Below are 16341 nucleotides of genomic sequence, written 5' to 3'. Positions count from 1 at the left end.
ATCAAATAAATTAGAGTATTTCCATTTCCAAATCACGTTGCCAATACGGTTTTATCATTTACATGTAATCATATAAAGTATGCATACGAACAAAAACATGCAATCTTGTCATCTTACCATTTACATAATGTCAGTCTATACATTAATTTTCCCTGTACAATCAACCAAATGCGCTCCTACGGAGAATTTTTAAAGAGACGTAAAACAGTCAAAACAACTTTGTGTAAACTGTCACCGTTTGATCGGGGCAATTTAGCCATTATTGGAAATGACATATTTCAAATAGATTTTAATGTTAAAGGCTCGTAAAACGTGACAAACCCAATTAGTATGCCTATAAACTGGTCTAAATTTTACCGGATTTCAGTTACTTTTGCATAAAACATGATAATTACATAACTTAGGTGCACCGTTATCAAGAGTTATAGAAGATATTCCTGTTTCATAATTTGAAGAAATGTATACAACTTTGCAGTATATTTTTGCTATCTCCGATGTTCCTCGGCTTCTGTCGTAAAATACTCATATATTGATGACGAAGTACAAACAACACAATCTCCTCGTAAACAAAGAAAGAGAACATGATATCGGTAAAATAGTTTTGTGTTGTACAATATTTTGTTAAACATGCAGTTGCATCATGCATACTTTTTTATAAAATGTTTCTTTTTTTATTTCACTTTTGCCTATATTGTAATTGCGACTTTGCAAAAAAAAGTGATACACAATGTCTTGTGACGACCAATCAAAATGTGTTATTGGAAAAACGGCTCGGTATCGCTTGGCATGATTGAGTAATCAGCGATGTAAACAAGAGCTGTCAGAAGACATCGCGCTCGACTTTTCGAGTGCTTGACAGTATAACGTAAGGCATCTATGGGAAATTGATATATTCAATGGAGCAGTATTGAATTCTTTCTATAAACAATTAGTTGGTCCTTTATTTAAGGCAAGTGACCGATTGCCAAAAACAGTACAAAACAGCACAATACAAAACAACATAAACACATATAAGAATAAAGCTGAGGTCACCGCCTTGGAAAGGTGATACATTTAAGTGTCAATAAAATTTAACCTCATAGCATTGTAACTTAAATTAAACAATAATAAAAGGGAATTAAAACGCATTCATTTAATTACCATTTAATTACTCAATGGTAGGAAAGATACCAGAGCAACAGAGTTACAACTTTTTGAGGAACGATGGAATGAAACTGCGAACAAGTGCCAACTCTTATTCTAACTGGAAGAGGACCGTAATTGACACATATTGATCGCGTATGTTTTAAAGAAGTGGTATATTATGTACGATTCTGATTTCAGTTATATTTTCCACAATCTATTGAACATTTGTAAAGACATAAAACAAACTAATAAGATTATATTTTAAGTATGATAGCAAAAGCTTGGGTGGGATGGTTTGACGGTCTTTCAAAAATAACAAAATAAAAATAAATTTGAGTTGTTTTTACCATGTTTAAAAAAATCTTTTAGTGTGGGGGTGGGTGGAGAGGGGGGAATAATGTGGGGGTGTGGTCATTCATTATTGATATTTAAAAAATAAAAAATAGAAAGGGAAAACAAATATTTTTAATTTCTTTTATTTGGGGGGGGGGATTCTTCTGGGGAGGGGCATGGGGATGTTTTTGGTACAGTCCATTGTGGTATGTCAGGTAAGTGTTGTTTTGTTAAAGTATGAATCAAATCTGATCCTAAATAAAGAAGTTATGGAAATTTAAGCAAAATTTATTCATTTGACCTTGAGTTTCTAGGTTATTCAAAAGTCAATGTCAAATTCAACTTGCTTGTACATCACCCTTATGATAGTTAGAAAATATTTTAAGTTTGAAAGCAATAGCGTTGATACTTTAGAAGTAAAGTGCATTAAAAACACAAACATAACAAAAAAATAAGTTACAAAGTAAAAACAGAGCCAAATTTCCGTCAAAATTCCAACCAGAGTTATGCAACTTGTCCTGTACAGTCCCCTTATGATAGTTAGCGAGATTCATGGTTTCTCGTTAAAAAAAGTTTATCACTTGCAATACGGCTTATTGTCAATAGCGCATTTTAGTTGTGGGTTCATCAAATAAACTTATTTCTGAATCTCAGGCTGAATAAAAATTAAATTTCCTTTAAAACATAGCTTATTCTTAACAATATAAGCCAGTTTAACTTCGATTGCAACACTGAAAGCAAGCTTTTCTTAAGTATAAGTACTCCATCTGACACACAAAAAATATATTAAAAACATGAACATTAAAAATCCAAATCATACTTTGGATTGCACATTATTTACGTTTAAGCTCTAATTGTAACTAATTTATATGTCAGCATTGTTAGTTTAAAAGCTACTTATGATCTATTTTTTGCATTAAAGGCTTCAATCTTACACAGTCCGTTTCCTGAAATTATGCATTTACTGGGTGTCAGTTTCCTGGAATAATGCAGTTACTGGTAATATAAAAATATCAAGTATGCTATAGGAAAGGGAATAAAACCTGTTACCAGCTGATCGCTAGTCAAACAACATATTTACGACGCAAAAGCAATGTCTGAAGGTACATGTATTCAAGTGATACACTGTTCATTGAATCAAGATTATATGAACCGAGCTTTACATGTACATATATATTACATGTATTTATATTTTGTTTTGAAGTTTACACTCAGTATCATGATAAATAAACTAAAATACCAATTATCGAATGTTATATAAGGTATATATATATAACTATGCTATCTAAACAAATGATTTATTGTCATACATTGCTGATCATATGATAAACGGATATTGTGAAACTTGAAACTATGAAAAACTAATGCATTTAAAAGCAACCACCAACCATAAATATGTATAACTTGGTAGCGGGATCACAGACTTTCATTTTGATGCATAAAGTGCCTATATCGACTTTTTCAGAACTGAACGCATAAATTCTGTGCAAATTTGCTATACTAAAAGACAACAATCAAAATCCAAACATTCATGTGTAATTAACTTCTGTAACAGTATCATTTTACTCTAAAGACGTCATATATCGAAATGAGTACAATACGTCAAAAGAACAATTGTGAGGAGACTAAATCGACAAAGCAAGCACATTCGAGAGATATTTTTTTATATAAATGAAATGTGTTGCCAAATGCATTACCTTGATAATGCAACACACCTTACCGTCCGATGTAAATTTGTGATTATTAAATTCATGCAAATACACTGTTTTTAATTTTGGCAAAGATAATCGAACTTGTTCAATGTCTCTTTTAATACTACATGTATGTTAAAGATAATTTACAGACATTCAATTCAAGAAGTTTTCCGGTTGTAATAATATGTTAATGCTTATTTGTGATTTGTTTAGTTGACACTATGTAGCTGTTGTAATTGCTGATGTTACTGATATGGTCAATTATTAATCGAAAGCTGATTGTTTCCTTGAATATTTAATTAAACATATTGACATTACATGCTTAACTTACTTAAAAGCCACCCTCAATAATAAGTGCCATAAATGTTTAAGCATTTCACGTAAATAAAGAAGTATTCATTGTTTTACCCATTTAAAATATGGCATTTACAAAAACGGCAATATTCTTTGTCATTCGACGATTTAATAATGCTATTAGAATTACGAGATACATAAGCGTTACTATCCTATTCATATACTCGAGAAATTGGGATATTGCGACAAATCCTTCGAACATGTAAGCAATTTGTTGTGGCCTAAGTAATAAGTACTGACGATAAGTCCTCAGAAAGTTTGGACGATAAACCTGGTGGGCAAAGCAAACATTTTTTAGATGCGGAGTGAGTGGTTGTCTCGTTTGTAACACGGCTTTGCATTTAAATTTAGGGAACATGTACGTAATAAATTGGAATTAAATTTGTAATTTAACATAGAACAATATCATTATGTTGCAATACAGCAGTCGATCAGATGCATACCGTATTTATAGGATATGACCTACCAGTTGAGAGACAGCTGTGGAAAATGAATAACAAGCACAAACACAAACCCAATTGTGTAGTTCGAGAAGACTGATTACTTTGTACTCGCAATGCCTTTTGCATTTGTGCAAAAATATTATTTTTAGCTGGAAAAGGTCTCATTGAGTCATAATTATCATGATGCATATATATGCAATATATAAAACTTGCATGAAATGAATACAGTGACCGCTTGTAGTTTAATGGAAACGTTTGACAAAGCATCACTTACATAACACACGTTTTATTACGATGGTATTTAGAATTGTATCGAATGTTTCTCCTTTTTACCATGGAATATTACATTGTTAATAAATAATATATTAATCCTTACGGCACGTACCTAAGTGCGAGGTATTATTAGACAAGAGTAAGTGATTCATTACCTTAGTTGGCAGAGCGTTGTACTATAAATCAAAGGATAGCGGGTTCAATCACCGGTCAGGCTACGTTACTTAGAGACCTGTTCTATTCGAATTGGATAGGTACCTGAAACACGTATTTGAACTCAATACTAATAAACATTTTAAACAAGGAAAGTGTTAGGTAGTAAATAAAAACGACTACACTATTGTTTAAAACGCAGGGGTTTCCAATTTAACATACAAAAAACACACATCGTAATATCTTATAATCGTTTTTTATACAATTTTGTTTAGTTTCATTTGACAAGTCTATGTGTTTATGTGCTTTGTGTAATAAATAAATGAATTTAAAAAAAGGCAAACATTCGCATATGTTGTTTGAAATATCGCAATAATAACTAGGTTAAACAGACGAACGTTATGTAACGAACACAAATAAAACACAAAACGTTCATGATACAAACATTTATTATAATATATGGCACATATAATACACATTTAACACGAAAATGTATTTTTATGGCTGCAAGGAACAAATACGCCCTGTTTATAAGGCTGCGCGGAGACGTGCTTTGAATGCCGTGAAAATTACTTTGTTTTAATTTCCGATTCCGATCTGGCGTTTGCTGTTAAGGTCATAAAACAAACGCCGGAAGTGTAATTTTGCATTCGCACTGCATTGTATTGCAAAATGCATAAGTAGAATAGAGGAGTTTGTCATATCGCCGACATGACGTTTGTTATTCCAGAATCTGAAAAAAAAATACTATGCGTACGTTTGTTATTTATATTTTGTTTAAACACACATTTTAAGTATTTATCTCAATCGATATTGTTTAATTGGTTTTGTGTCATCTTCATCATGTGGAGTTATTTATATACACACACATCATTATAGGGCATTTAACGGTTTGGGGCGTATACTTCGGTTGTCAATGCTATTAATACTTATATTATATTGATATAGATTTAATAATAAATATTTTAAAAAAAGTAATACATCATCTTAAAGGATCTTTTTGAGGGCATTGTTTTGCTGCATTCTCAAACAAGACATATATAAATAAATATAAATAAATAAAAAAAAAAAAAAAATATATATATAATATATATATATATATATATATATATATATATATATATATATATATATATATATATATATATATATATATATATATATATATATATATATATGGGCCATTCCACGACAAAACCTGCACTAATGACAAAAAAATCAATTTTTAGTTTTTTTCAGTTTCATATTGTACGTTAATCCACGAATCCAATGATGTATAAATAACATGTGTACGCCACTATTTAGCGTTGCTATGACAACATTATATACGGATACTGTCACGCAACAAAGCTGTTGACGTCGCGTCATTTTCAATCGGAATGACATATTCATGACGTTAACAACATGTAAATAGTTCGCAATATCAAACACTTATTCAAATATTACAATAACTTGTTGGAAAACCCTTCATTTACACGCGCATGGATTAAAATAACTGTTTAGGTTGATGTTCGAATACATGATGTAATCACATGCAATCAGTCTGTGGGTGTTGGACAGGTAATGTCCTGATAACATGGTCGCACAAATGGTCGGACAGTTCTGTAAAGATATTTCACGCGATTCTCTGATAGCCCTGCCGGTTTAATTAAGCATGGTTCTGCTGAGGGGATGAGGGGAGTTCCCTGTGTTTCATGATGAAGAACTCTTCCTCTGGTAGGTCCGTTGCTTTCTTCGCGAAAACCGTGCCGGGCCTCGATGAGTCGAACCTGAAGCACTGGTACTTCCTGTAACACATTAGCCAGAAACGAATCTGTAGACATGTCTTTTAGCTATGTTTTTCTTAAAAGTATGTGTTTTATTATTAAGTATAATAATTAAATACTGAGTATCTTATAATTATTTACAATTAATAAAAACACATAAACATGCTGAATTTCAAGTGAGTTCTTACACACTGATAAACATTTCAAAATATTGATGACTCGCATCATACAAATATGTGTGGGGAACATGTGTGCATTTATAAATATTTGTGTCAATGTGTATTTTTATACTTGTGAAAAATGTGCAGCTTATAAAAAGTTGGAAACACTACCTTATCCCGGGTATTGCTTAAAAAGATGTAGACAAAAAAGTATTCCAGTCACGCCAGCGCCAGGTCGGATATCGGACAGCCTCATTTGCAGTAGACGACTTGTTGACAATATCCTCTAGCTGCTGAATGGTGTCACAGTCCGAGCGTCTGAAGCGCATGTTCAATAAAATAAGTAAAACAAACCATGTATAACATGTTTTAAGGACTAACATGTAATTATACCAATTTACCGTGTAACTTATTCTGATATCATCAATAATACTACTTATTATCATCTTGTATATTTATGTTGCAAATAAAACTTGTAAAACTATTAATGTTTTTTTGTAATAGTAACATATTTTAGTACTCGTTATTAATATAATAAATGTTAACTAATAACAACGATTAGGTTTATTACTAGTACAGCTTTTTAATATGGGCGAACCCTCTATCCACCAAACACCGTGAATGACCCGGAACCTGCATCATATATTCGATTTAAGTGTGGCGCCGTGTCAGGACTCGCCATGCGAAGTACCCAATCACAAACTGATTTTTGTTTTGACCTGAAAGCAACTACAATAACTTTGATCAAGAGCTCAAGATCATATTCATCAGTCATCGTTAACTTAAAGTCACTATCACGCTAACCAATACATACGGCTACTGTATTATGCTATATAAAAATATTCGACAACAAGTAGTACCATACGATGGTTAATTACAATAGGAAGACCCTAAAAACAAGTAACATTGATGTAAAAACGTTATATTACAATACAATATAAAGAAGTGAAACTCCAGCTGCTGGAGCAGTATTGAATTTTCATTAAAAACAATTAAACAAGGTTTCTTAAAAAAATAATAAAAACACAATACCGCTACCAGCCTCTGAAGGCTGAAAATATAACAACATCGAAGATATGTACGGGGATACACGCTACTGCATCCACGCAGCACACATCAAACTGTTGTGCAATGCAATATAAAGAAGTGAAACTCCAGCTGCTGGAGCAGTATTGAATTTTCATTAAAAACAATTAAACAAGGTTTCTTAAAAAATAATAAAAACACAATACCGCTACCAGCCTCTGAAGGCTGAAAATATAACAACATCGAAGATATATACGGGGATACACGCTACTGCATCCACGCAGCACACATCAAACTGTTGTGCAATGCAATATAAAGAAGTGAAACTCCAGCTGCTGGAGCAGTATTGAATTTTCATTAAAAACAATTAAACAAGGTTTCTTAAAAAATAATAAAAACACAATACCGCTACCAGCCTCTGAAGGCTGAAAATATAACAACATCGAAGATATGTACGGGGATACACGCTACTGCATCCACGCAGCACACATCAAACTGTTGTGCAATGCAATATAAAGAAGTGAAACTCCAGCTGCTGGAGCAGTATTGAATTTTCATTAAAAACAATTAAACAAGGTTTCTTAAAAAATAATAAAACACAATACCGCTACCAGCCTCTGAAGGCTGAAAATATAACAACATCGAAGATATGTACGGGGATACACGCTACTGCATCCACGCAGCACACATCAAACTGTTGTGCAATGCAATATAAAGAAGTGAAACTCCAGCTGCTGGAGCAGTATTGAATTTTCATTAAAAACAATTAAACAAGGTTTCTTAAAAAATAATAAAAACACAATACCGCTACCAGCCTCTGAAGGCTGAAAATATAACAACATCGAAGATATGTACGGGGATACACGCTACTGCATCCACGCAGCACACATCAAACTGTTGTGCAATGCAATATAAAGAAGTGAAACTCCAGCTGCTGGAGCAGTATTGAATTTTCATTAAAAACAATTAAACAAGGTTTCTTAAAAAATAATAAAAACACAATACCGCTACCAGCCTCTGAAGGCTGAAAATATAACAACATCGAAGATATGTACGGGGATACACGCTACTGCATCCACGCAGCACACATCAAACTGTTGTGCAATGCAATATAAAGAAGTGAAACTCCAGCTGCTGGAGCAGTATTGAATTTTCATTAAAAACAATTAAACAAGGTTTCTTAAAAAATAATAAAAACACAATACCGCTACCAGCCTCTGAAGGCTGAAAATATAACAACATCGAAGATATGTACGGGGATACACGCTACTGCATCCACGCAGCACACATCAAACTGTTGTGCAATGCAATATAAAGAAGTGAAACTCCAGCTGCTGGAGCAGTATTGAATTTTCATTAAAAACAATTAAACAAGGTTTCTTAAAAAATAATAAAAACACAATACCGCTACCAGCCTCTGAAGGCTGAAAATATAACAACATCGAAGATATGTACGGGGATACACGCTACTGCATCCACGCAGCACACATCAAACTGTTGTGCAATGCAATATAAAGAAGTGAAACTCCAGCTGCTGGAGCAGTATTGAATTTTCATTAAAAACAATTAAACAAGGTTTCTTAAAAAATAATAAAAACACAATACCGCTACCAGCCTCTGAAGGCTGAAAATATAACAACATCGAAGATATGTACGGGGATACACGCTACTGCATCCACGCAGCACACATCAAACTGTTGTGCAATGCAATATAAAGAAGTGAAACTCCAGCTGCTGGAGCAGTATTGAATTTTCATTAAAAACAATTAAACAAGGTTTCTTAAAAAACACAATACCGCTACCAGCCTCTGAAGGCTGAAAATATAACAACATCGAAGATATGTACGACAAGCATTCGGCAAGTTTTAAGCATTTAAATATCTAAATATCGTTCCACGATGTAATCTACTTTCGCTTTCGAGTCAGGATCGGATTCATTCGGGTTGCGTTCATTTGCATAATTTATACAAGCCATTTTCGCATTCGCTAAGTTCCAGTTACCCAGAATTCATTTTGATTTCACAGAATGATTATTTATGAGAGCTACGTCATGCTTCCGACGCTTACCGTATCCAATCACGTGTTCGCCCGTAAATGTTCGGATATTTCACGGGAGATATAAATGGAATTATTTGTGGCCACAAAAAATAAAAACGAGCATTTTGTATCTCGTTAAATCAATTCTACCAGACAACATCTAACGTTGAAATTTTGCATTTTGCTAAAAGGAACATTGATTTTTTTATGGGTTAGCTTTATTTAACGAAATATTCGATATTTTTGAGCGTGATTGTTACTTTAATGGTCATCGTCATCAGCATCATCAACACCATTATTACCATCATCATCTTCTTTACCACCATCGTTGTCGTCGTCGTCTAACCAGCACACTTCCCTAATAATTCATTTAAAAATCACTGTAATATGTTATGATCATTTATGATTCGCGTTATTATTATCACGATAAATATAACCAATAAAATATTCCAATATTATCGTTATATTATGATTTAAACGGCTTTTACGCAATATGAAATTATAATGATCCCAATGAAAATTTAACTCACCCGGACAATTATCGGCGTGTATTGTGCACGAGAGATCTTCGCATCCATGGGTGTTGAGCACGTAGTCTATCATCGAGATGACAGCGTTTGGTCCCTATGCATTAGCTCCATCTGCACCGATGCTCTCATTTACGTCGATGAGAAAATTCAATTGACGTGATTGCCCATCAATTCTCATTCCAAAAATGTGGACTTTTCTTAAGGATGCGAAATATAATGGCCCCATCTGTCGTGCATGGTGCGGTATGCCTACACTTTGAGCGAAATCAAATGTGAAGTGGTTTGATTGTTCAGCTGGACATAGATGTGACGTTTCTTTTGCCTTTTTAATGAGACTGTTGTAATGGTCTCTTTCTTTTTGTGCCAATACAATACGATTTCTTCAGTGGAAGCTAGTTTGTCCTCTTCCGATACCGAATACATAATTTTTTTCGCAGCTTCTCACAGGTCGCGCACACATCGTCTCTAGGGGATGCATCCTTTATATGTGGGATGCAGGCACTCCATATTGACTGAAAGGAGCTTTTTTTCGACGAAACGCACGCCAGCCTCTTGATAGCTTGCTTTGTACAACTTATGAATGTTCATTTTCGTTGTACCGCTGTGTAGGTATATCGGTGCCGTATCGTCTCTCCCACGCGGAGCTGCAGGTTGCGGAATTCCGAATTCTTCCGCATAGTTGCAGACGAATTAGACCACACGCTCGACATCTGTGAAGACCAGAGCATGTTTTGGTTTCCTTCCTGTATTTGCATGTCGGCGTCGGGCCGGACCGGTCTTGTTCAATGACTGCCTTATTGATTTTAATGCACAGCGTCTTATGTCAAATAACAATCTGAACGTGTATGCACATATTTCCTGACCGCGGAATGTGTATTTGCCACGAATTCGCATTCTCTTTTTCCCACGCTTTGTAGAGTCATTTGTGGGACCTTCGGACAAACAGCCTTTAATATGCATTTCCTTTTCTTCTCTCGTCATTTCCCGCGTATCAAGGATGTGCGTTCTGATTTGGGAGGCATCAAATTTCTCGTGGCATTTCTTAGCACACCCACAGCCAGATTCGTGGAAACGTCGAATGCTATCATCTTGTGAAAACGCATCAACGGCATCACTTCCATCATCGTAAGTGGAGTCACTGCTTGATTCCGCAGGCTGCCCAGAAACGAAGGACCCAATGCGGTTTTCCATGAATGCGCTACATGCACCGTCTACCTTGTCATTGTCGTCATCGGATGACAGTTCTTGAGAATGTGCAGGCGTACATAATGGTGTTCTGCCAAAATGCTCAGAACATAGACTTTCGAGCTCCTGAAAACAATTACGATGTATCGATTCTATAATGTGAATGAAATATAAAATTTAAAAAAAAAATCGTTTCAATTTACATTTCATTTAAATAATTGTTTCATTTAATATTTTGACCTAAAATAATTATCTAAAAAAATAAAAACAGACTGGAATCTGAGCTATTGATGCTGACGTTTTATGCGCCTCACACAATAAGATAAAGAAATGAAGTAGAATCATTTTACTACAAATAACATATTTCAAACCTCTGTCGTTCTTTTAACAAAAACAAATAATATGTAATTTATGATTAATTTAAAAAAAACATATAACACCGCAAACATATCAAAAAGGACATTTCAATATACAACAGTCAACTTTGCAATTGTTTCAATCAATTCAACGCGAGACGTAGATTAATTTGCTTCTTTCAATATAAATAAGTTCAATAACAATTGAATTGTGGTTAAATTATTGCATATTAAACATGTCAATGCTCTTTATTATTTTTTAGACATTGTTTTGTAAAGAATTCATCACATAAATTGCGATCGGATTTAAACCTATGTTTTGCATACAAATGGGCGCCATTGTTATGATCATCACTTTGTCACACCGAATTTTGCATCAATATCGGTGTTTATATAAGTAGATCTATATAAAATAAAATTATTTAATAAGTTCATAAATTTACCTCTATCTCCAACTCCATTTATATCCAACAGAACAGAAATAACACTAAAAACCACTCCGTAAATCACAAATAATTTAAGCTCCGCGTAAATGCACTGTGTAAACTCGCATGTATCGACGTCATAATAAGTGGGATTTTCCCAACGTCATCACTGATGTCACTAATGCAGGCTTTGTCGTGGAACGGCTCATATATATATATATATATATATATATATATATATATATATATATATATATATATATATATATATATATATATATATATATTATTGCGAACCTAAGAAACTCAATACACACATTTCTCAGAACACTCGACTTAACTCAATACTTAATGGCAAGTGTTAACAATTTAGTCCAGTCAATCTACACTTTGACCTCAAACAAATTGCAACAGAATTTTTTAGTGCGCAAATATGTTGATTAAAGCATTATGTAAATAATATAAAAAGTCTAGAAAAATCCATGTTGGGAAAAGTTGTTAAATTTATGAATTTTTTTTAGTAATTTTAAATGATATTTTGTGACATATCTCGACTACCGTAGATCTACGCACGGAAAACATCGTCTGCAGATAAACGATAGTGGGTTTCCATTATTTCTTCAAAGTCGGACAGTTGCATATAATGATCAAAATTCGAATGAGAAAGGTAAGTCTAGCAATATATATTTTATTCAATAATTAATATTTTAGCGCATGTACATGTTTAAACGGTGCATAATGTCCGTAAATGAAAAATGTAATGTGTTTTCGTGTTTTCTCATTGATGACAATCCAAAAACGTATATAAAAGCATGTTTCGTCTCAAAACAGGAGCTTCAATGATCTACTTTGTGTTGTTTATTTCTTTTGCATATGTATTTATATTCTGCTTTTGATTGATAAAGCTATTACCAAAAATCGATTTCTAGCGGTGGCGAGAATTTATTAAAAAAAATAAAAACTACGGAAGCCTATATCGGCCATAAAATCTATAAACGGATTTAAAAACCGAACTTTTAAATGACCTCTTTAATGTATACATAATAATCGGCATGATTGCTTGTAAAAATTAATTGAATTACTAGTAAAATTCTGAAACCTAACAACTGATTTCCGTCTATTAACATTTCAGATGGATTTTCAAGGGAGGTGTTTTGAACTGTTAGATATCCAGTAAATACGAATGGGTAGCAGGCCAAAAACAACTTGAATTTTAAAAGGTAAGATTGGTCAATTAATCTATATCGTAACTGTCTGCTTATTGAAGCTGACAAGATGTTAATGTGCCAAGTCAACAATCACTAAGTGTTATAAGTGTTATGTGTCATTAAAGTTTATCGGTGAATATTTCGGTTCATATTTAGTTCTATTTTCACGAAATACAAAGTCCATCTCGTTCAAAATTCAAATTTATAAATATACCATATAATTGTATGTTTGGTTAGAAAAGTTAGTTCTTTTAACTTATAAAATAAAAATATAATTTCAGGATGGATTCCTGTCGGATCTGTAAGCGGCAGTTTGACAACAATGCAAAGGCCGTGAAACTAAGTGAGAAGGGCTGCCATGGAATCAATGAATCAAGTGAAAAAAGAAATGACAGTTTGAGAGTTGAATCCGGACAGTTTGTCCATGTGGAGTGCAGAAAAACATATTGTAACCCAAACTATATTAAAAGAGACAATAGGAATGTACAAGAAAAACTCAGTACTAGTCCCCCTTTCACTCCTTTGAGATCAAAGACTGATAAATTTTCATACAAAGAACATTGTTTATATTGTGGCCAATCTGTTATTGATAAAGGGAGAAAAAGAACGTGTGATGTTTGGTCAGTAAGGACACTAGAACCTACTATTTTAAATATATGTTTACAGAGGAATGATGTTTGGTCAGATACGGTTCGGGCAAGGATAGAACAGGTCAATGACTTGCCTGCAGCGGATGCAATTTACCATCAAACATGCTCATCGAATTTCAGAACAGGGAAAGATATCCCAGAAGAATTTCAGGTGCAGCCGTCCAGTGATAAAAAACGAAGGATTGGTCGACCAGAAGATACAGAAGCAAGTGACGCATTCTTAAAGGTGATGACATTTTTCAAAGATAATGATGATGAGCAAGTGACAATTAAGCAACTGCAAGATAAAATGGTAAGCATTTGTGGCGACAAAGCATACAGTATAACCTATCTAAAATCCAAAATAATCAGCCACTTTGGTGAGGATGTGATTATCACTGAAATAAATGGGAAAGAAAATGTTGTGACCCTGAGAAGAACTGCAACATCAATTCTTCATGATTTCTACCGCCAAGGCAAAACTGAAAATACAGAGAATGAAAAGGTGAAATTGATCAGAACAGCTGCAAAATTAATAAAAAGTGATATCAAATCCAAAGAAGTCGATAAAACTTTTTATCCCAATTCATTAGATATTGCTTCAAGTGAAGCCAACAAGAACTTCTTACCAGACAGTCTGTACCTGTTGTTGCGTGAAGTGTTCAGCGAACGAGACGCAGATACTAAAATAAGCGCTATAGGCCAAGCAATTATGCAAGCCACTCGTCCTAGAATTTTGATAGCCCCTCTACAAATTGCACTGGGAGTGCAATTACATCACTTAACATCTTCGAAATATATTGTGGAACTCTTGAACAGTTTGGGGTTCTGTGTCTCATACACAGAAGTACAGACATTTGAGTCGAGTGCTGCTGTATCGGAAAGTGGCGATTTAAACAATAACACTATTACGACAAATGAAAACTTTATACAGTATGTTGCCGACAATGTGGACCATAATTTGTGTACACTAGATGGATCAGGAACATTCCATGGGATGGGCATGATTGCCTGCGTCACTCCAGGAAATTTCGGTACCAAGCCTGTAAAACGTCAGAGTGTGTCTTCAGATGAACTTTTGGTCTCAGGGAAAATAGATATTGCTTACTACCGACCAGACGCAAATCAATGCACATCTTTAGAGTTAGAAGAATTAGTTGACTGGAAAGCCATTGACTGTACTGCTAAGTTAACACTTCTTGCTCAAATCACATGGCCCTTGCGAAGTCCAGATCCCGAATGGTCCGGTTTCATGCAACTGATAAGACAAGGTGATTATCCTGGTAAATCATCCGGGATGTTTCTTCCCATGATAGACATGGCTCCGGAGGATATGTCATGCATATATACCACTCTGCAGTACATCGAGCAACATGCCAATAGATACAACCAGTCGGCAATTGTAACGTTCGACCAGCCTCTATATTGGAAAGCTATGACTGTGGTTACAAACGAAAGCAGCAATAGTCCTCTAAAAAGAATCTTGGTTCGACTTGGTGGTTTTCATTGCACCATGAGTTTTCTAGGTTGCATTGGCCAGTTAATGTCAGGCTCCGGTTTGAATGAATTGTTAGAAACAATATATGCAGAAAATACTATCCCACACATGATCAGTGGAAAGGCAGTGTCGAGAGCATTAAGGGGTCACCTTTTAGCCAGCAACGCACTGAATGTTCTGCTCATGCGCAAATTCTTCAGGACTTTCTATGATGAAGTTGAACCACCAGCATACACAGACAATCAACAGGATGAACTTACCATATATGTGGATACAGGGAACTATCACGGTGCAGTGAACGAATTGACACATGCTTCAAAACTACAACACAGTGACTTATCAGTGACAATACAAGACGACACAGAGGGGCAACATGATACAGATGTAGACAGAGATGTTGAACAAGGCGATATGAAAATTCAAGTTCTTGATGTGAGTGCAGTAGACAGAGATGTTGAGCAAGAAAATATGGAAGTACATTGTGATGATGTGAGTGATGGTGTAGACATAGATATTAAACAATGCGATATGGAAGTACAAGGTGATGATGTGAGTGCATATGTAGACATACATGTTGAACTAGGTGATCTGGAAGTGCAAGGTGATGATTTTAGTACAGATGTAGACAGAGAGGTACAGCGCGATGACATGGTAACTCACAAAGACGCAGGAATCGAACATAGGGACACAGGGTTGAAGTTTAATATGAGTGATTTAGTACAGTACTATAAGGGGCTTGTATCTGGAAATATTTGTGCGGACAAGGTGTACCAGAATGACATTTTAGATCAGGTGGAAAGGGAGTGTTTTAAGTTAAAACAAGAGCTTAAAAGATACCCAACTGCATCTTTATGGATACAGTACTTAGAAATGGTTGATATACTGCGACTCTTTATTGCTTCGGAACGCACTGGACAGTGGGAGCTTGGATTGCATGCTATGCAGAAAATGTTACCATACTTTGCTGCAGCTGGTCATAACCTGTATTTGAAATCTGTGTATATCTACCTACAAACAATGCAGAACCTGTCTAGAACCCATCCAAATGTACATAAAGCATTTATTGAAGGATATCATGTAGTGAGACGCAGTGACAGATATTGGGCAGGGTTGTCAACGGACTTGGTCATAGAGCAAGTTTTGAT

The 16341-nt window shown here is 34.6% G+C and overlaps 1 protein-coding gene across 4 annotated transcripts; it reads right to left on the bottom strand.

Annotated features, from left to right (window-relative positions):
* Positions 1-5593: 5593 nt before the first annotated feature.
* LOC127847169 (uncharacterized) lies at positions 5594-11987 on the bottom strand. Of its 4 annotated transcripts, none has more exons than XR_008033856.1 (5): positions 11880-11987; positions 9896-11206; positions 6880-7021; positions 6474-6620; positions 5594-6162 (listed from the first exon to the last, which is right to left on the bottom strand). XR_008033856.1 is itself a non-coding variant. In XM_052378888.1 (3 exons), the coding sequence occupies exons 1-2, from the start codon at positions 11895-11897 to the stop codon at positions 10586-10588; spliced, it is 639 nt and encodes a 212-aa protein (XP_052234848.1). In that variant the 5' UTR covers positions 11898-11987; the 3' UTR covers positions 7927-9723; positions 9896-10585. The 4 variants fall into 4 exon arrangements, 1 of the variants encoding a protein (XP_052234848.1); XR_008033857.1 differs by having other exon boundaries at positions 6901-7021; XR_008033855.1 differs by having other exon boundaries at positions 6474-7021.
* Between the last annotated feature and the right edge of the window lie 4354 nt (positions 11988-16341).

This window comes from Dreissena polymorpha, chromosome 1 (genome assembly GCF_020536995.1).
Source record: "Dreissena polymorpha isolate Duluth1 chromosome 1, UMN_Dpol_1.0, whole genome shotgun sequence".
Taxonomy (NCBI): Eukaryota; Metazoa; Mollusca; class Bivalvia; order Myida; family Dreissenidae; genus Dreissena; species Dreissena polymorpha.
The sequence above is the reverse complement of the archived record's forward strand: the minus strand, read 5'-3'. Positions and strand labels throughout refer to the sequence as shown.